At 58.0% G+C, this 18,758-nt stretch overlaps 3 protein-coding genes across 6 annotated transcripts; 2 read left to right on the top strand and 1 right to left on the bottom strand.

Moving 5' to 3' along the window:
* The first annotated feature begins 269 nt into the window (after positions 1–269).
* Positions 270–5,204, top strand: CCDC102A (coiled-coil domain containing 102A). Its single transcript, XM_050979035.1, has 8 exons — positions 270–831; positions 1,922–2,124; positions 2,240–2,348; positions 2,582–2,698; positions 2,783–2,992; positions 3,248–3,418; positions 3,547–3,650; positions 4,681–5,204. Exons 1-8 carry the CDS (start codon positions 298–300, stop codon positions 4,805–4,807), a joined length of 1,575 nt encoding a protein of 524 aa, XP_050834992.1. The 5' UTR covers positions 270–297; the 3' UTR covers positions 4,808–5,204.
* A 720-nt stretch (positions 5,205–5,924) lies between these two features.
* DOK4 (docking protein 4) lies at positions 5,925–11,300 on the top strand. 4 transcript variants are annotated; one of them, XM_009090728.3, is made up of 9 exons: positions 5,925–6,012; positions 7,080–7,288; positions 8,158–8,265; positions 8,461–8,575; positions 8,672–8,791; positions 8,881–9,070; positions 9,378–9,516; positions 9,604–9,727; positions 9,821–11,300. In XM_009090728.3, the coding sequence occupies exons 2-9, from the start codon at positions 7,223–7,225 to the stop codon at positions 9,943–9,945; spliced, it is 987 nt and encodes a 328-aa protein (XP_009088976.1). In that variant the 5' UTR covers positions 5,925–6,012; positions 7,080–7,222; the 3' UTR covers positions 9,946–11,300. The 4 variants fall into 4 exon arrangements, with proteins under 4 accessions (XP_009088976.1, XP_018770421.1, XP_050834990.1 ...); XM_018914876.2 differs by having other exon boundaries at positions 6,004–6,097; XM_050979033.1 differs by lacking the exon at positions 5,925–6,012 and having other exon boundaries at positions 6,020–7,288; positions 9,873–11,300.
* A 1,247-nt stretch (positions 11,301–12,547) lies between these two features.
* Positions 12,548–18,757, bottom strand: POLR2C (RNA polymerase II subunit C). The gene is made up of 9 exons (XM_009090727.3): positions 18,579–18,757; positions 18,352–18,401; positions 18,050–18,118; positions 17,890–17,942; positions 17,656–17,784; positions 16,410–16,461; positions 15,807–15,975; positions 13,694–13,768; positions 12,548–13,056 (listed from the first exon to the last, which is right to left on the bottom strand). Exons 1-9 carry the CDS (start codon positions 18,662–18,664, stop codon positions 12,912–12,914), a joined length of 828 nt encoding a protein of 275 aa, XP_009088975.1. The 5' UTR covers positions 18,665–18,757; the 3' UTR covers positions 12,548–12,911.
* Position 18,758: the final 1 nt, after the last annotated feature.

Here is an 18,758-nt window from a genome sequence, read left to right as displayed (position 1 = left end):
GGCTGGGCTGTGGGCTGTGGTCCTCATTGAGGACCTCACTGGTGTCTTCACTGGGGATCTGGCTGGGGCCGTCACTTGGCTGCCAGCTGGGGACATTGCCAGAGTCCTCACTGGGGACCTGGCTAGGGTCCATCCAAGGGATCTCATCATTCAGTGTTCTGCTCCCCAAAACCAGGGACCGTGCCCCTGCCCACACTTTCCTCCAGCCACCTGTCGTGGTCCCCAGCTGACCCGCCGTGTCTCCTGCAGGTCCCCGGGTGCAGGACGGTGACGGCCATGCCCTAGGGGAGCCCCGCCATGAGCCAAAGCGGGGCCTCGCGCCTGGCCGGCTCCCCGCCGCTGCCGGGGGGGTCCCTCCTGGCCCTGCTGGCCCCCGAGCCCTCCCCGTCCCCCCCCAGCGGGACACCCTCGCCCGGGCCCCCGCCGGCGCTGCTGGAAGGGGACTGGGAAGGGCGGGAGGAGCTGCGGCTGCGGGAGCTGGAGGAGGCGCGGGCGCGGGCGGCGCAGATGGAGAAGACGATGCGCTGGTGGTCGGACTGCACGGCCAACTGGCGTGAGAAGTGGAGCAAGGTGCGAGCCGAGCGCAACCGGGCTCGGGAGGAGGTGCGGCAGCTGCGGCACCGGCTGGAGGCCCTCACCAAGGAGCTGGCCAGCCTGCGCCGCGACCGCGACCGCGATGAGCGCCCGCCGCCACCGCGGCCACCGGCACAGGCACCGGCACCGGCACCGGGCGGCGCCGGCAGCCCGCCCGCCGACGGAGCAGAGGGGGACGCCGGCCCTGAGCAAGAACCCGTGCGGGATGTGGGGGCTGAGGTGCCCCAAAAAGCCAAGGTGGGCGTGTGGGACTGCCCCGGGTGAGCAGGGGAACAGGGGAGCTCCTCATCTTTGTCTGCTGCCCATGGGCACCCCCAAACCAGCACTGCCTGTCCTGTAAAGATGGGCAGTGTGGGGGGACTGCTCTTGGGGCAGGATTGGGAGGGCCAGACCCCTCTCAGTGCAGTAGAGGGTGGTCAGACCTCTCTTGGATTGGTATGGGGGTGTCAGACCCCTCCAAGCAGCACTTTGGGCTCAGATACCTCTTGGAGAAGAAGGGCAGTCAGATCCCTCTTGGAGCAGCACTGGGGAGGGATCAGACTCCTCAGAGCAGTGTCATGAGGAGATCCAGAGCCATCATAGCCCCATGCAGTGAGATCACCTTGGCAGTGGCACCAGTCCCTCTCCTGGGGTTTTCCCTTTGGAGGCATCAGGCAAAAATCACTGTGCCAGTACAGGGGATGGTGGCATTGGCAGTGCTGGTGGCATCTCCCAGCCACGGCTTGATTGTCAGGGTGTCCATATGGGCCTCTGGCAGGGGATTTTGCTGAAGGAAGGAGGAGGAGGAAGGGGGGAGCACACCAGAGCCACCTCAGGGATCATCCCAGCTGCTGCAGCCATCCCTCCTCTGCTGCTGTTAGCTCTGTCACAGCACAGAAGTCACTGCTCAGGTGCCACGCTGTGGCAGTTTATTCCACCTGACAGCACAGCTGCCAAGTGACAAATCTGAGAGTAATGTGAGCACCCCCCACAGCTCCACACTTGGTCCCCAGGGACATCCTGTCCCCTGGAACCCCCTGCTGCTCATTTACTGTGTGCTTAGAGCGCCTGGTAGAAGGTCACCCATGTGGCAGTCCTGGGTGAGATCGGTGTCATAAATTGGTTTTAAATTTTTGGATACCAAATTTCCAGCCTGGTAGGGAGCTGGCAGCAGTGTGGTAATGTATGGGAGCTCCCCTGGGAGGGTAAGACCCTCTTCATCAGCCTTAGGGGATCCCCAGGGGATGGAGGGAGAGTGCTCTTGGTTATGGGGTGAGGGCTGGTTGCTGTAGGGGCTGGGGAGCCCGCTCACCCTGTCCCCTGTGCTGGGCCACCCACGGCGCCACAGGAGCTGGAGCTGATGGAAAACATCTTGACGAGCAAGCAGGAGGAGAGCTGGGAGCAGCGGGGCCCCCGGGCCTCCTTCAGCCGCCAGGAGCGGAGCCGCCTGCTCTGGGAGGACGTCAGCGCCGTGGAGGAGGACGCCACCAAAGTCACCGCCCTGAAGCTCAGGCTGGATGAGTCCCAAAAAGTGCTGCTCAAGGAGAGGGAGTGAGTGCTTGGGACATCATCCTCGCAGGGTGCCAGCTGATACCAGCCTGGTCCCCACTGGGATGGCATGTCCCATGGGGTCCTGCAGGCTGTCACTGTCACTGCCTTTCCCCAGGGACAAGCTGGCGCTCAGCAAGAACATTGAGAAGCTGGAGGGCGAGCTCAGCCAGTGGAAGATCAAATACGAGGAGCTCAACAAGAACAAGCAGGAGGTGATGAAGCAGGTGAGCAAGGTGCCTGGGGAGCAGAGCTGCCCCAGGGGTGGCCTGTCCCTCACAGGGTGGCACATCCTGATGGACATGGTGGCCCACAGCCACTTCTCCAACACCAGATTGCTTGTTAAGGGTCTTCATTAGTGCTGCTGATGCAGTGGGTTAGGTTGGGTGGATGTGTGTGGGCAGAGCTCAGGTGGAAGGTTGATGTTCACAGCCCCCTTTGGTGCCATGTCCTCCCACAGCTCAACATCCTGAAGGAGATTCATCAGGACGAGCTGGGGCGCATCTCCGAGGACCTGGAGGATGAGCTGGGTGCTCGCTCCAGCATGGACAAGAAACTGGCTGAACTGCGTGCAGAGGTGAGGCCAGACCCCAGCGTGGGGGACAAAGCAGGCAGAGGGGGGTTCTGCTGCCCCCCAGCCACCCCAATGTCCCTGTCCCAGATGGAGAGGCTGCAGGCAGAGAATGCGGCTGAGTGGGGCCGGCGAGAGCGGCTGGAGACGGAGAAGCTCAACCTGGAGCGGGAGAACAAGAAGCTGCGGGCACAGATCGAGGACCTGGAGGAGGTGCTGGCTCGCAAACGGCGGCAGACGGCCAGTGCCCTGGACACTGACCTCAAAACCATCCAGGCTGAGCTCTTCGAGAAGAACAAGGTGCCACAGGGGAGGTGACCCCCACCACCGCATCCCTGGGTGACTCTGTTGTGGGGCTCAGCCTTCCCAAGGACTCCCTCAAGCCCAAATTTTGCCATCGCCTTTCAAGGGATGGTGGTGACCCCATCCTTGCTTCATCAGCTCCTGGGTCATGGGGTGGAGCAAAGGGAGAGATCCCTGAGGAGGGAGGAGGGGACACCCCAGTGGGGGGGGGGTGGCTGTCCCATGCTCAGCCCCCTCCCTTACCCATCACAGGAGCTGGCTGACCTAAAGCACATCCACACCAAGCTGAAGAAGCAGTACCAGGAGAAGATGGCCGAGCTGGCCCATGCCAACCGCCGGGTGGAGCAGCACGAGGGAGAGGTGAAGAAGCTGCGCCTGAGGGTGGAAGAGCTGAAGAAGGAGCTGGCCCAGGCTGAGGATGAGGTGGGAAAGCTCCTGCAAGTGGAGGAGGTCAGGGAGCTGTTCTGCTCCCATCCCGTCCTGTCCCGTCCCGTCCCGTCCCGTCCCATCCCATCCCATCCCATCCCATCCCATCCCATCCTACCCCACAGCTGGATGAGGCCCACAACCAGACGCGGAAGCTGCAGCGGTCGCTGGACGAGCAGACGGAGCAGAGCGAGAGCTTCCAGGTGCAGCTGGAGCATCTGCAGTCACGGTGAGCAGGGGCTGGGTGAGCCACGTGGGGACCAGCCAGGATGGGATGATGTTCTCCTTGCCACCATCCCTCAACCAGCATCTGCCTGGTTGAACCCCGGGCTAAGCGTGGCCCAAGTGCCTCTGACATCCTCGGGAGGGGCACAGCCATCCTCTGAGCAGTCTTCACCCCACCTTGAGCTGGGTGGCATTCACCTCCCAGTTAAACCAGCACAAGGCTGCCCAGAGACCAGCACAGCTCAGTTTTATGCTGCTTAGGGTTGCACCCCCTAGTACTCACAGCCAGGGCAGGCTGCTAGCATCCCACACCAGTTTGGGGAGGTGGGAGGTGAGTTTTCTTGCCCTTAAAACTTTCCCTAGCCCTGCTTTGCCTCTCCAGCAGTAAAGAGCTGAAATGGCTGTGGGATCGATGCCGTGGCTCCAGGAGGCGCTGGGGGGGTGTTTATAATCATCCTTTATTTTATTGGGACATCTGCATTAAATCACAGAACCATAATGGAGGATTCATCACCCCCCCCCCCAGACTCCCTGTGCACTCAACCCTAAATAATTCATGCTTTCCAGTAAAGTGTGGTGGACTGGTTGGATCTCACTGGATCCTTGGCCTCTGGATTTCAAATTTGGTTCATAAAATTTCTATGATGAATTTTCACAAAAAGGCAAGAAAAGAGCTAAAACCACCACAGGTTCCTGGGGATGGGTACTCCTGGGGTTTTTGAGGGTTCCTCAGTTTAGGGGGATGACACCTCCCTTCTCTGCAGTCCTGTTTGGGTCTGTGCTGCCTAGCACAGTGATGTCCATCCTTGGAGAGGTTTAGCCTGTGCCCCACTTGTACCGAGCACCATCCACAGCTCCCAGTTCCAGGCTGGCCCCAGGCTGCGGGGCTCATCCTGCGCTCAGAGCTTAGTGAGCGCTGCAGGAAGGGATCTCTGGGGTCCAGTCATGCTGTAGGGGTGCAGGGGAATGGGCTCGGCTTCAGGGCCCCCCAGGGCCATGCTGCCCCCCCCCAGCCCAGCAGCTGTCCCCCGCAGGCTGCGGCGCCAGCAGAGCGCCCCGCTGTTCGGCAAGATGCGCAGCGCCCGCTTCGGCCCCGACGACGCCGGAGACGGCACCAGCGACCCCGACGAGGATGAGGACCTGCAGATACAGGTGCCCTAGAGCCCAGGGCCAGTGCCACCACCGCAGGATGTGCCACATCAGTCCCCTGCATTCAAGTGCGTGTCGCCACAGGGCCCAGCTGTGCAGTGATCCTTGTATAGATGGGGAAACTGAGGCATGGAGCGGTGGGGAGAAATTTGCCCAGGGTTGCTCCAAAATCCACTGCCTCTTGGATAGTACTGGATGGCCCTTCAGCCACTGGCATCTCCTGGGACACTGATGTGGCCACTAAAGCCAGCATCACCGAGCAGCCCAGGAGGAGGAGGTGCAGGGCAAGAGAGGCACCAAGCTTGGCAGCCACAAACTGCCCACTTCTTTTTATATATATTATATATATGTATGTATTTGTATATGATTTTTTATTATAAATACAGAGCCCAGATGGGCCCAGGCTCTGGTGGTAGTGTGAGCCACTAGTCTGTCCACACACAGGAGTGAGGGTGGGGAGGGGACACATCTGGGAGAACTGGCATTTCTTCACCAGCCACACGCAGGCCTGGGTGTCACCCACTGGAATCCCTGTCCCCATGCCTGGAGACCAGCCCAGTGTGAGGGTAAAGCCTGTCCCTGGGCCTGTGCAGTGAAAAGTGTTCACCCAGAGGTGCTCGCCCTGGGGAGGTGCAGAGGTGCTCACCTGAGGGTGCTGCTCACCCCAGCACAGCCCCTTCAGCCCAGCCCCCCAGCACAGGGCCCTGGGGGCTTTGGAGGCGCTCAGACACAACCGTATTAAAAATTAATATTTCGGTGAGCTAATCCCCTCTCTCTGCCTTTTAATTGATTGGCTAAAAGCGCAGCTCTTTGCTGCTCATGGGGTTTTTTTAATGCTCTTTTATTTCCAGCGATTATTCATATTTTTATAGCCCAACAAGTGAAGCCGCGGGGGTGGGGGTGCCTGGGGGCAGTTTTATTAAGAGGTCTGGAAACCAGTTTGGGGGGCACGGAGCGGGGATGCGGTGACACCTGAGCCGAGGGACGGACCAGAGGCTGCTGCCGCCGCCCGTCAGTAGCTGCGCGGTGTTCCCTCTAAAGCCTAATGATGGAATTTTCTTTCCAGGGCGGCCGGTTGTGGCTCTGGTTGGGCAGCCCGGGGGTGGAGGGAGGGTACCGGGGCGGGGCGGGCCGGGGCGGGGCCGGGGCGGGGCCGAGCGGCTCCGGGGATCGGAGGACGCGGAGGCTCCGGCGGGTCCGCTCGCACCGGGAGCGCGGTAAGGCGGCGGGACCGGGAGATACCGGACGGGGTTTGACCGAGATTTGGGCTGACCGGGTGATACCGGACGGGGTTTGACCGAGGTTTGGGCTGACAAGTGTCGGGGGCAAACGGCCGGGAGGTGACAACGCCCAGAGGGACGTCCCCGGTGGGAGACCGGGATGCGATGGGTGATTGGGTGTCGGGGGGCGCCGGGTGTGGGGGTGCCGAGGTGACAGGTCGGGGATAGGGGGGCAGAAGGTGCCCCCCAGCAGCTCTGGGTTCCCTGGGGGTGTTCCTGTGCGTGGGGTGGCTGATGGGGATGGGGAATGGGGGCTGTTCCCCTCACAGGGAGCGCTGCCTCGGCCGCTCTCGGACAGCGGGCGGTCCCCAAGGCGCTGTCCCAGCCGGATCCCCCGGCGTGCTGAGCTTTGGGGACCCGGGTGTCGCTGGCATGGAGGAACATCTCCGGGGATGGCCCTGTTCTGTTTCCTGGGTTACTGCCTCCACCAGGGACTTCTCGACCTGGGATAGGAATCTGGTCCCCACCTGTTCCCTCCGGTGTGGGCTGGGGGAACCAGCAGGGACCGGGCTGAGCGAAGCCGAGCTCACGGGAGGGCTGGAGAGAGGCTGGGTGACACCGGGGGGGCGAGGTTGGAAGCCGGGGTCCCTCTGGCCCCCGGCGCCGGCCGAAACAGCCCAGAGCAGAGCCGGCCTGGCCGCTCCCACCGAACCCAGCCCGTGCCCGAGGGCCGGGGCCATGTTCCTGCCCAAGCGAGCAGCCTGGGAGGAAGGAGGGGGAGTGCGAGAGGTGATGGAGACCTGTGGGCGAGGTGTGGTGCGGGTGTCCCCTCGGACACATGTTGGAGCTGGCGGCAGGGGACTGACCACTTGTCTGTGCCACCCTGGCTCCACCGTGCTGGCAGGGGTTAACACCGGACTGTTCCACTCGGATGGTTCAGGCAGAGAAGGGAGGAGGAAGAGGAGGAGGAGGAGGAGGGGAAGGAGGAGGAGGAGGACGACAAGGAGGAGGGGGAGGAGGACGAGGAAGATGTCACCCGTCGATCTGTCATTTCTCTTTTCCAGCCAGCATGGGAGACACTGCTAGCACCAAGCTGGGCCAGTGGTGAGACAGGAGGGGGTAGGGAGGAACATGATGGAGAGGGGGGGGCGAAGGTGAAGGCAGCCCCCCCCTCCCAAAATATCCCCTACCCTATCGAGCCATCGCCATGGCGACGAATTTTAACGACATCATCAAGCAGGGCTATGTGAGGATGAAGAGCAAGAAGCTGGGGGTGAGTGGGGATCTTGGGGAATGGGGAGATGTGGGAGGGAACACCCATGGATTTGGGTGCTGGTTTCCCACTGAGGTGACATGGACAGGTCCCTCTTGTGGCTTCCTGTGCCCCTGTTTTGGGGTTGAATAAGCAGCCTTTGGGGGGGCTGTGGTTGCAGAGGAGTGGGGGATGGCAGGGACAGGCCACTTGTTGGTACCCAAATCACCCAGCAGCCCCAGGGGTTCAGCATCTGCACCACCAGAATCCTGCACCGGGTAACACCCGTTCACCTGTCCCAGGTCACCCAGAATTTGGGGGATGTCTGTGAGCCTTCCCTTCCCCCGTGCCTCAGTTTCCCTGCACACAGTTTGGTATCGGGGATACCCCACACCGGGAGGGGTTGGAGCTGCTAGGTGCAAATTACGGTGCTGTGGGAGTGCAGCACCCACAGGTGGGGGGTCAGGGGGTTTGGTCGCCCATCTCCATGGTTTGGAGCCGCAGCAACGAGCATGCTGGGTAATTTCATGCTAATTAGGGAGAACAAAGAGGGAGCGGGATCCAGGGGAGCGGGACATGCCTGGGGACCGTAGCCCCACCACCCTCAGAGGCAGGGGATGTAGGAGAGGGGACGGGGAAAATGCCAGAACAGCGGTCCCCTTGGGAGCTTTGTCTGTGTTCATTAATTAAGCTCTGTAATTAGCACTGGCGGGGGGTGGGAGCAGATGATGGCAGCCCCGGCACAGCCCTATCCCCAGCATCCCCTCCTGTCCCCAGGCCAGCAGGGTCAGCAGAACCAGGCACGGGTCCTGGGGATGGGGCCAGGGGGCTGTGGTGGGGACAGGGAGCCCCTCTAGCACCGAGCAGCCGCCGCGCTCTCTGTCCGGCAGATCTACCGGCGCTGCTGGCTGGTATTCCGCAAATCCTCCAGCAAAGGGCCCCAGCGCCTGGAGAAGTACCCGGATGAGAAGTCGGCGTGCCTGCGGGGGTGTCCCAAGGTGAGGGGGTGCTCTGGAGGGGTGCTGGGGGGCTGCCCGCTGCTCGGGGACCCGTGCCAGAGCAGGTCCTTCCTTGTCTGCACTCGCCTGCTGGCCGTCACCCCATGCGCTCCGGAGGGGGATGCAGCTGGGTCTGGGTGCTGCAGGTGTCAGGGTGTGCGAGCAGCCTTCGGTGATCCCCCAACTCCTCTGCAGGTCACCGAGATCAGCAATGTCAAGTGCATCACGCGGCTGCCCAAGGAGACCAAGAGACAGGCGGTGGCCATCGTTTTTACCGACGACTCCGCCCGGACCTTCACCTGCGACTCAGGTACGGGGCAGCGCCCAGGGGAGCCGGGCCGAGGGTGCTGGGTGGGGCACCCCGGCGTGGCCAGGGTCGCCCAGGGGCTGCCGTGGTGCCTTGCAGAGCTGGAGGCGGAGGAGTGGTACAAGACGCTGTCGGTGGAGTGCCTGGGCGCCCGCCTGAACGACATCAGCCTGGGGGAGCCCGACCTGCTGGCGCCCGGCGTGCAGTGCGAGCAGACGGGTGAGCGCGGCGGGGAGTGCTCGCCCGGGGCTCCGCCTTGCTGCACCCCCCGCTGATTATTTTATTTTCTATTTTTTTCCCCTTTCCAGACCGGTTCAACGTGTTCCTCCTCCCCTGCCCCAACCTGGACGTCTATGGCGAGTGCAAGCTGCAGATCACCCACGAAAACATCTACCTCTGGGACACGCACAACCCCCGAGTGAAGCTGGTCTCCTGGCCCCTCTGCTCCCTGCGCCGCTACGGCCGCGACGCCACCCGCTTCACCTTCGAGGCCGGACGGTGAGATGTCACCCTTGCCAGGACAGGGATCACAGCTGTGTGCCCTCCTCCAGCTGGGTGCTGCAGGCAGAGGCACTGCTGGCATCACCATAGGCAGGCCTGAGGCTGGGGTGATGGCCATGGGCTGTACAGTGTGCCCATGGCCAGCGGGGCTTGCAGCTGGTTCTGGTCCCAGATCAGCACCGTGAAGGGGACCTGGCACAGCTCTAACAGTATAGGAAGCTGCCCCAGCTGTCATCTGTGTGGGTTTTGTTCATCATCCCTTGGCTTGAAGACCTTGGTGACATCCTGTGCCCTGTCCCCACAGGATGTGTGATGCAGGAGAAGGTCTCTACACCTTCCAGACGCAGGAGGGTGAGCAGATCTACCAGCGTGTGCACAGCGCCACATTGGCTATCGCTGAGCAGCACAAGAGGGTCCTGCTGGAGATGGAGAAGAATGTCAGGGTGAGCTCCAGCCCATGCTGAGGGGGGACACAGCTGGGGTAGATTCTGGGGGCCCTGTGTCACCCTCCTCCCCCCCATCCACTGCAGCTGCTGAACAAAGGCACTGAGCACTTCTCCTACCCCTGCACACCCACGACCATGCTGCCCCGCAGCGCCTACTGGCACCACATCACTGGCTCCCAGAACATGGCTGAGTCCTCCAGCTATGCTGGTGAGTGTCCCTACCCCACACTGAGGAGATGCTGCTCCTCCAGCCTCCAGAGCTTTCCCCACCAGGTGAGCCCAGCCTCTGTTTTGTCCCCAGGGGAGGCGTATGCAGGTGCCCAGGCCAGCTCGGACACTGACCTCCTCAACAGGTTCATCTTGCTGAAGCCAAAGTCCTCCAAAAGCGACAAGCCTGAAGACAGGGAGCCCACATCGTCCCCATGAGCTGGTGTGGGGGGACTGTGGCAGGGGTCCCCTTTTTCTTCTCCAAGGGGTGGCCAGGACGCAGGCAGTGACCCCTCAGAATCTCCAGGAGACCGAGCTGGGGCAGCTGTATGCCAAGGCCTTGGGAAGCAGGCACTGGCTCACGCCCTGGGCTGGCGTTAGTGGAGGCGATGGCTGGCTCAGCCTCAACTGACTTCAAATATATATTGAATACCTGTATTGTAAGAGATATTTCCTTCTCACATGAATGCAAATGTGGTGGCTGCTGAAGAGCCCTTGGGCAGATGCCCAGAGGTTTTTGACTCTTAGGGATCCAACTGGGAGGTGAAGAGAGGTGGGGGGTAGGGGGGGTCAAGAAATTTGGAGTTTTCTGCTTGGCAGGAAGGCTGGAGCATCACTCTGCCATGGCCATGGAGCAGCATTGACGGATGCAGCTATGTCAGGCTGATGGTGCAGGGTCCCACCCCTCCATGAAGAGCAGGGTGCTTCTGAGGACACCCTGCCATCCCTGAGCTGATTTTTGCACTTCAAGCTATTTAAACGCTTGCTGTAGAATTGATATGTCTCAGGAGAAACTGGTTTTCCTTCCAGGGGGGTTGGTTGGGGTGAGTGGCCAGGCAGAGCCAAGCTCCCTGGCTTCTCCCACCCCAACACCCCTCACTCCTCCCACAGCTGTGTCCCCCTGCCATGCCCCTGGTTTATCTGCTGGTGGGCAACCATGGGACTGGTTTTGGCCAGTAGCATCTGTCTCTCAAGGGGCAGCTTTGTGGATATGAGAAACCCCAGGGCAGAGAAACCCATGTGGATGGGGAGAGAGCCACATTCCTCTGTGCATTCCCACAGCCCTCACTTCCTCCTCACCCACTGGGGGTGGAACTGGGCTTTATGTGCTGAACTTAAAAAGCAATTGATTTTTTCTAGTTCTCCTATTTATTGACCTCCTTTAGAAGGGCTATCTTTTTATTGCTGTGCAAACCTTGGTGTTTCTTTGGAGTCTTCTTTCTGTCTGGGTTGGATGCTTGGTGGTTTTATTTCTGCCCTTTAAAGCTCCAGGTCCATGTGTTGGGCACAGGGAGTGCTGTGATGTGGGAATCTGTGGTCTGTAAATACTGTGTTTCAGGGTGGTGTAGCTTGTGGCTGAGGGGACATGGGGACAGAGAAAGGCTGCTCCTTGCAGCATGGCTGTACACAGAGGGGCTCTGGACCCTAGCACTGCCCTGGGGTTAGAGGTGGAACTTGCCCTCTTTTCCTGGCTACACACCTCATCTGGAAAAGATTTAACATTTGTTACCAAAAATGTTTGGGTTTTCTGTTTTTTAAGGAGTTGCTCAATGAATAAACAACCCTTATCCACATCCACCCTTCCTGTTTGTCTGTTCCATCCAAGCGCGCTCGGGAAGCGCGAGTGGGAGTTGTGCCTGCCAGAGAGAAAAATGCTGATGGGGGAAATTTCCTGAGGTTCCTGGCAGCATGCTTGGCTCAGGGCTTTGTTCTGCCTCCAGCCATGGCCAAGACATTTCAAGTGAAGCCCTAAAACCACTGGGTTAGGAAGAAGGGTAAAGGGAGTTGCAACTCTCCATCAAACCCTGAGTGGACAGGATGCCAGCCCTCCACTGTCACCCTCACCTCCAGCTGCCCATGGCTCTGGGGATGTGCCAGGCTGTGGTGGCTCCAAGTCCCCAGGTGAAGGAATTTCAAGGCACACCATCTGCTAAGCTCTCCCAGAGCTGTGCCAGGTAAGCTGTCCATGCCATTTCTGCCTGGCAGCACTGGCCTCAAGGTAAGACAGCCATGCCAGCCAGCACAGTGATCCCTCTAGGGACAGGGACATGGGGAGCCATGCTGCAGCCAGCTCTGCCATGGCAAGGAAATGGAAGCAGCAGCCGGGCTGCAGCAGCTTTTGCCTGGAGGAGAAGGCAATGCTGACATGGGCTGCTTTCCCCAGCTCAGTGTAACCCTAGCACCACCTCCTGAACAATCCCCATCCATACCAGGATGAGCATGGGTTACACAGGCCTTCCCCTCCCTCCCAGCTGCAGGTCTCTCCAGAAAGTGTCATCAAGCTCATCCCAAGTCATGCTGGGCAGTGATGGAGGGGAAGAGGAGGGGTGACAATTGCTTTCAGCCACTGCCAGTGGGATCAGGGCATGGGACCTGCACCAAACTCCAGTCTAGCACACACAGGGGGCTGTGGGCACAAAGAAATATATCAGCCAGGGGCCATTACTGACGGCCAATGCGCCACCCAGCTCCTCAGAAAAGGGTTATACAGCACAGGGGAGGAGTCTGTTCCAGAGGATTCTGTAAGTACAGCTTTGCCTGCCTGGCCCAGCTGGGCTCCCCTGCAGTGCTGCCTTCTGCAGCTCTCACCCACCCCAGCCTCAAACATGTGCTTTACACACAGCCTGGATCAATGAACCACAGGCTGCCTGCAGGAGGGGGCTGCTCTCCTCAGGAGATAATGTCACAAGCAGCAATCAGCATCAGCAAGCAATGCTCCCTCCAAAGCAGATCTCATTAAGTTAATGTCTATTGGAGAGAAGTAAATGATGTGACATCTCCTCCAGCAGCTTTGAATGAGCTTTCAGGGACAACAGAAAAATCTGGGGGTAAGGCTTTATTCAGCACAGTAAAGAATGGACATGTAAATAAGGTAGGGTTGTGTAACAAAGGTACACGCTTCCCAATCCCAAACATCACATGGCCAAAATCCAACACCAGAACCAAAATCCAGGATTGTTTGGAGACAAAGCCTGTCCCAGTTAAGATGCTCATTAACTGATTCCCTTCCTATTCTACCCTACAGGTAACTGGCTTTCCCTGGGAAGGAGGGCCAGGGAAGAGGTGTCAACAACCAAATGCTGGGCCAGGAAAGGCAGAGGGAGATGATGGGGAGGTAAAAGCCTCTCCCCAGATCTCAGCCAGGCATCACTCACAGCTCACAGCACTCTCTTGCCAGGGCCACCTCAGTTGATAGTGAGGACATCACTCTGGATCTCGTGGCTCAGCTGTGTCTGGAGGTCGCTCAGTTTCTTCTTGAGGCCGGACAGTGCAGACAGGACGATGGTCTCAGGGCGCAGAGAGCCACAGGACTCCACGTTGTAATAAAACCTGAGGTTACACAGCAGGGGTTATGTCACCATCACCTCTGCAAGGAGGTGCAAACCCAGACTGCACATCATTCCAGCCCATCCACACCCACAGCAGGGAGATCTGCCTGGAATCCCAACCATCATCATCATCATTCCCCTCCCAAGCAGGCAACAGCCAGTGCTGCCCCTCTACAACCATCACACCAACACTTACAACTTCCCAGGCTGCAAGAGCACTTCTGAGATTGATTTCTGCTCAGCACTGTGACCAGTGAGGCAGCAGCCCCAAGCCAGGGACTAAGGCTGGCTGAGGCACTTTGGCAGTGCAAATAACACCAGCAATCAGAGCATGAGACACACACAGGTGAATGAACACCTTAAGCCAGGGTATTTCCCCCACAGGCCTCACACCTCACTGAATGTGCACCGCCCTCCCTGGCAACATGAACTCAGAACTGTCTAGTATCTCCCAGAGGGGAAAACCTGCCACATCCAGGCATATCACCACTTAATGCCAACTCCTGCCCTGCTTTTCAGGGAATGTCAGCTCCCTGAGCTGGTAATTTCAGCAGGGTGTAGACATTCTTTATTAATGAGAACCCATGAGATGCACCCAGCCAGTCACCCCAGCTGCAGCACTGCATTCAGCTCCCCACCTCTCTGGCTTCCCGTTGGGGTCGTAGGGAGCCTGAGCATCCTCGTCATCGATCTCTGAGTACTCACTCTTGGGCCTGGAATCAGAGAGCAGGAGAGGTTACACAGAGCCCTGCTCCAGCCTGGCCCCACAGAGCCCAGGCACTCAGTTTGGCCCCAGTGAGTGAGCACTGGGGCTCACGTGCAGCACACAACAGGGTGGTCAGCAAACATCAAGTCCCAGAAAAAAGATCAGTCACACATTGTGCTTTCTCGCTCCTCATAAATGCCCCAGAGTCACCCATCAGCACTGGAAGGGAATCAGCCCTGCTCTGCCCAAACTCAGCAAGTCCTGTACTGTGGCTCTATCCACCCACACTGGTACAATCTGGCAGGTGCTTACAGTGAAAGGATGTTGATTCCTGAAAGGGACTGTATTTATGGAGCCTGGATGCTTTTATGGTGTAATGGACCTTGGGTTATCTTTTCTTTCTACATCCCACTGGGCCAGGAAAGCAGTGGAGTACTCCAGCACTCAAGTCTGTGAGGCACAGTTGGCTTGGACCCAGCAGGAAAAAAATCTCCTGTACAACAGACACCACCTGCATCACTGAGCTCCATCCTGATGTCCTGCACCTCCACTCCTCTACCAAAATCACTGCAATTCCTATGCATCAGTTAGGCAAACACATCTTTCTACCTGCTGTATCCCTTGGTTTATGGACACCACACCAGAGAGACTGTGTGGAACCACTTAATCCATGTAAGAAAACCCAAAGCCTTGAGCTCTCTGAGAAGCCAGCACAGAAAATCCTGTACCCACCAAGGTCTCCTGCTGGCCTTCCTCTGCCCCAGCAATACCCAGAAACACTGATCCCAGCACTCTGTAATCAGCTGCCTGAAATAAAACTCTATTTCTCAAACAAACCCTGTGCCTGTGCAAACCACTGAGATAAAGTGTTCATGAAGGTGGGATTTCTTGTTACTTGCAGAACCACCCATGACCAAAACAGTGCAGAGGTTTCCATGACCCTGACAGCTGTTTGGAGAGTCCAGCTGCATGCCACTGCTCTGCCAACAGCCTCAAAAAGCAACTAGCACGAAAAACTAAACCAAAAATCATTGCTAGCCTTGGACAGCAGAAGGCTTTGGCTCTGTATTGTCTTCACAGGGAGTCAGATGAACTTGAAAAGACAGACATATCATCAAGAACTGACAACTCCAATATCAATCTTCTTCTCGGATTTTTCCAACTTTTACATATATTTTGCCTAGCACTTCTCAAAAATTGTTTCCTGGTGCCCTGTTGTATGCCACACCACATTTGTGAGCCTGCCACTGATCAATGTTTACAGCAGCACATCCACTACCCTGCCCAGTCCCTGCTCTCAGCCTGCCCTGCCTAAAGCACCTGGTTCCTCACTATGCTGCTGGTTCCAGAGTGCTCAGTGACAGGATGTCACTCAGTGACAGTGATCACTGGGATACAGAGCCAGGAGCAGCTCAGGTTAGCAGCATTCATGAAAAGTGATGCTGGATGAAGTCCTCACCCAGGCCAAAGCAGGGCAGCAGCTTTCCAAAAGTAAAATCATGTCACTTTTGGATGAGAAGCTGTGTGGAACTTGTGCAGAATGGTATTTCAGAGGAGAGGAAAGGGCCAGAGAGGGGAATCCTGCCAGAGCTCAAGCTCCAGGAGTGAGAAGAGGTATAGGTTAAATCACAGCCATACTGGGCTTCCTCAAGCCAGGCTGAAAAATCAGTCTTGCAACCCAAACTTCCACTCTTTGCCCTCATAGCAACTTCTGGATTGGATCTGTTCCTTCCTCAGACCTTACTTCGACCTACAAAACGCTTGCACAGGGAAGAAAAAAATCAGCAAGTGGTGAAAAAGGGCATGAAAGCGAGGCAAACCAGCAGTGATGTACATGAGGGAGGACAAAGATGACCACAAACCAGTCCACCTTGTGTGCAGCTGCCAACAAGTGACTGGCCTTGCTACCCAACCTCAGTAGCAGAGTCTGAGCAAGGGGATGTGGCAGGCATGCTCCCCATCACTTACTGAGCCAAATTACAGAGCTGAAATCTAAGTTGTGTCCTGCTGGAAAACCCTTCCAGCAGACAGACAGCAGGACATACCACTCCTCTGGCTTGGGGTACACGGTGTGCCTGAGCGCATTGTCGGGGTCGTACTCGAAGGCCACTCCGGCCGTGGGGTTCCACTTGGCGTGCTCCTTGCCAAAGCCCTTCTTGGCATAGGCCCGCAGCCGCAGCTCCTGCCCCTTGCGCAGCTTCACTATCAGGATGTCTGCGAAAGCAGAGAGAGACATCAGTGTGTGATCACACTCTGCAAAGGCAGATTTTTGGTGCCCAGGAAGATGTCACCCACATCCAGGTTTAGCTTGGATTCTCAGCGGGGCTCAGATGTGTACCCAGAAGAGTTAAGTAAAAAGGAGCTGCACAGGCCCCCAAGGAACAGCCAACAACACACCATTTCACCTCCTTGCTGTCTCTAAGCTCTCACAAGGAAAGACAGAAGCACCCTCTTCAGTTCTGGTACAATCTGAGTGGCAGCAAGACAAAATGCTACCCCACTTGTGCAGTGACACCAGCTGCTCAGAAGCATCATATTTACCGCTGCCTTACAGTTGCACAGGTAGTAAAGGAAGAATGAGTTCAAAGAACCTGAGTGAAAAGGGAATTTCCTCCTAGAGTTCTTATTGCCAGTGACCGACCACTCACCATCCTGCTCCACGTAGTCATTGGGGTCATTGTCTCTGCTCCGAGATGTCACCTGCAGCAGCCAAACAAAACAAAGCAAATCAGGGACAAGATCATTTTGGATGAGTGCTCCAGCACAGCACATCTGCTTGGTTCCTGAAGTCACTCCCACAACTGCTACAGATGACACACAGTGCTCAGGGCACCTCAGCCAGAGGCAAGTAACAGACAGCAGGCTCCAGCTGGGCTTTACCCAGGCACACACTGTCACCAGGCAGCAGGAGCAGCCCAGGCTGTGGTGACATCTGGATCCACCTCAATAGTGTACTAGAACATTCTCTGTAAGTCCCTTTGCCTCTGTCCCACTTCAGCACCACCAAGCCTCCCCAAGATGACTGCACAGGAGCTGTTTGGCAGCACTACCCTGGCCCAGGCTCCTCACACTCTGCCATGCTGAGAGTCAAGAACCAGCAAGCCAGAGTCCTCAAGAGAGCCAAGGAGTTTGGGACGAGGGGTGCAGGATGAGGTCACACTACTTTGCAGCCCATCAGACAGCAAGTGAAGGACAGCACAGCAGAGACAAGGAGGGCACTGGCACACACACTGCTCCTGCAGATACTCATGCTTTGCTCAACCACTAGGATTTAAGTGGAGCTTTAGGCAACATGAAGTGTGGTCAGAGTGCCTACATTCCTTGTGTTTGCCACCCTGCCTCAGCAGGAGCAGGGAGGTCATCCTTCCCCTGTACTGGGCACTGGTGAGGCCACACCCCGAGTTCTGTGTCCAGTTCTGGCCCCTCAGTTTGGGAAGGACACTGAGACACTTGAGCACATCCAGAGGAGGCAACGAGGCTGGAGAGAGGCTGGGAACACAAACCCTGTGAGGAACCACTCAGAGAGCTGTGGCTGTTTGGCCTGGAGCAAAGGAGACTCAGAAGTGGGCTTATCACTCTACAACTTCCTGAAAGGCGGCTGCAGTCAGGTGGGGTTGGTCTCTTTCTCCAGGCAGCACTGACAGAACCAGAGCACACAGCCTTAAGCTGTGCCAAAGGAAATACAGGTTGGATATTAGGAAAAGGTTTTTCATGGAAAGAGTGATGAAGCATTGGAACTGTCTGCCCGGGGAGGTGGTGGAGTCACCATCCCTGGATGTGCTTAAAAAAGCCTGGATGTGGCACTGGGTGCCAGGGTTGGACTTCGTGATCTTAAAAGTCTCTTCCGATCCTGTGAATGCTGTGAGTGCTGTGAGTGCAGGAGGTGGCACTGACCGGGATGACGCGGGGGTTGTTGGAGATCAGGTCCCGAGATGTCACGTGCCGAGTCTGGTCCTCGTTGCAGCGAACGTCCAGCGTGAACTCCACGGAGCACTCGGGGCAGAACTCGTCACACGTGCAGTCCTGGCACACACACGGGCTCTTTATGCAGAAACTGCCAGAGCTTCCCATCAGATCCAACACCCACCACCCTCAAAATGACTCCCCACAGCATTTTTCTTGACTCACTCTGGAATATTGCATCTTATCCACAATGTCGTCGCTGGTGAGTGGGATGAGGCCTGTGAGAAGCAGGAAATCAGAGGAAGGTCTGAGTCAGACCACACGAGCCCCTAACCCTGATTTTGCCCAGAACACACCTTCATCTTCCTCCCCACCCAGCACTCACCCAGCCTGTGTGCAATGAACTCATCGTGGAGCACGGAGGAGTTGGCATCGATCTGGACCCAGTCAATGGCTGCAGAGAAGAGAAAGTCACAAACTGACGAATACTCATGTGGAGAAAAGCAGCTTGTGAGGGCACAGAAAATATTACAGAGATTGCAGAGACACTGGGGCAACATCTGCAGAGCACAGTAATGGTTGACACGGGTAAGGAGAGCCGAACGCAGAGGGGAGGTGTGGGAGAACACGGAGGGAAAGTGACAGAAGCCCAAGGGACTGCAACCACAGGCAAGCGAAAAGCCTCACCTATGATGGGGACTTCTGCGATGAACACTCTTCGAATGGAATTTGCCACCCTGAGAGAGGGAAACACCGTGTTTGGGCGTGAAGGAGCCGGGGGCTGCTGTGGGGCTTTGCCTCAGAGACCCTGCCGGGCCGCACCGGCGGCGCCCCCAGGAAGCCGGGTCCATGGGGCCGCCCCGGGGCCTCCCCACCCCCGGGCCCGCCCGCGCCGGCCCCGCGGCGGTGCTCACGCCAGGTCCGTGTTCTCGATGATGAACTTGACGTTCTCGTCCGTCAGCTCGGTGATGCGCACGGTGGGCTGGTTGGCGTACGGCATGGCTGCCCCGCCCCGCTCCCGGCCCCACTCCCGCCGCCCGGTCCGTCCCCGCCCCGCTACCCCCGGACCCGGTGCGCCCGCAAAAAGAGTCCGT

This window comes from Serinus canaria, chromosome 11, assembly GCF_022539315.1.
Source record: "Serinus canaria isolate serCan28SL12 chromosome 11, serCan2020, whole genome shotgun sequence".
NCBI classification, from domain to species: Eukaryota; Metazoa; Chordata; class Aves; order Passeriformes; family Fringillidae; genus Serinus; species Serinus canaria.
This window is presented reverse-complemented; position numbering and strand designations above follow the sequence as displayed.

Coding starts and splice junctions, on each gene's coding strand:
- CCDC102A (XM_050979035.1), top strand. CDS start 298: ATGAGCCAAAGCGGGGCCTCGCGCCTGGCCGGCTCCCCGCCGCTGCCG. Junction 2,125..2,239: donor GTGCTGCTCAAGGAGAGGGA/GTGAGTGCTTGG, acceptor GCCTTTCCCCAG/GGACAAGCTGGCGCTCAGCA. Junction 2,993..3,247: donor AGCTCTTCGAGAAGAACAAG/GTGCCACAGGGG, acceptor TACCCATCACAG/GAGCTGGCTGACCTAAAGCA.
- DOK4 (XM_009090728.3), top strand. CDS start 7,223: ATGGCGACGAATTTTAACGACATCATCAAGCAGGGCTATGTGAGGATG. Junction 9,071..9,377: donor TTCACCTTCGAGGCCGGACG/GTGAGATGTCAC, acceptor CTGTCCCCACAG/GATGTGTGATGCAGGAGAAG. Junction 9,517..9,603: donor AGATGGAGAAGAATGTCAGG/GTGAGCTCCAGC, acceptor CATCCACTGCAG/CTGCTGAACAAAGGCACTGA.
- POLR2C (XM_009090727.3), bottom strand. CDS start 18,664: ATGCCGTACGCCAACCAGCCCACCGTGCGCATCACCGAGCTGACGGAC. Junction 18,119..18,351: donor CGCAGAAGTCCCCATCATAG/GTGAGGCTTTTC, acceptor TCTTCTCTGCAG/CCATTGACTGGGTCCAGATC. Junction 16,462..17,655: donor ACAACCCCCGCGTCATCCCG/GTCAGTGCCACC, acceptor TGGCTGCTGCAG/GTGACATCTCGGAGCAGAGA.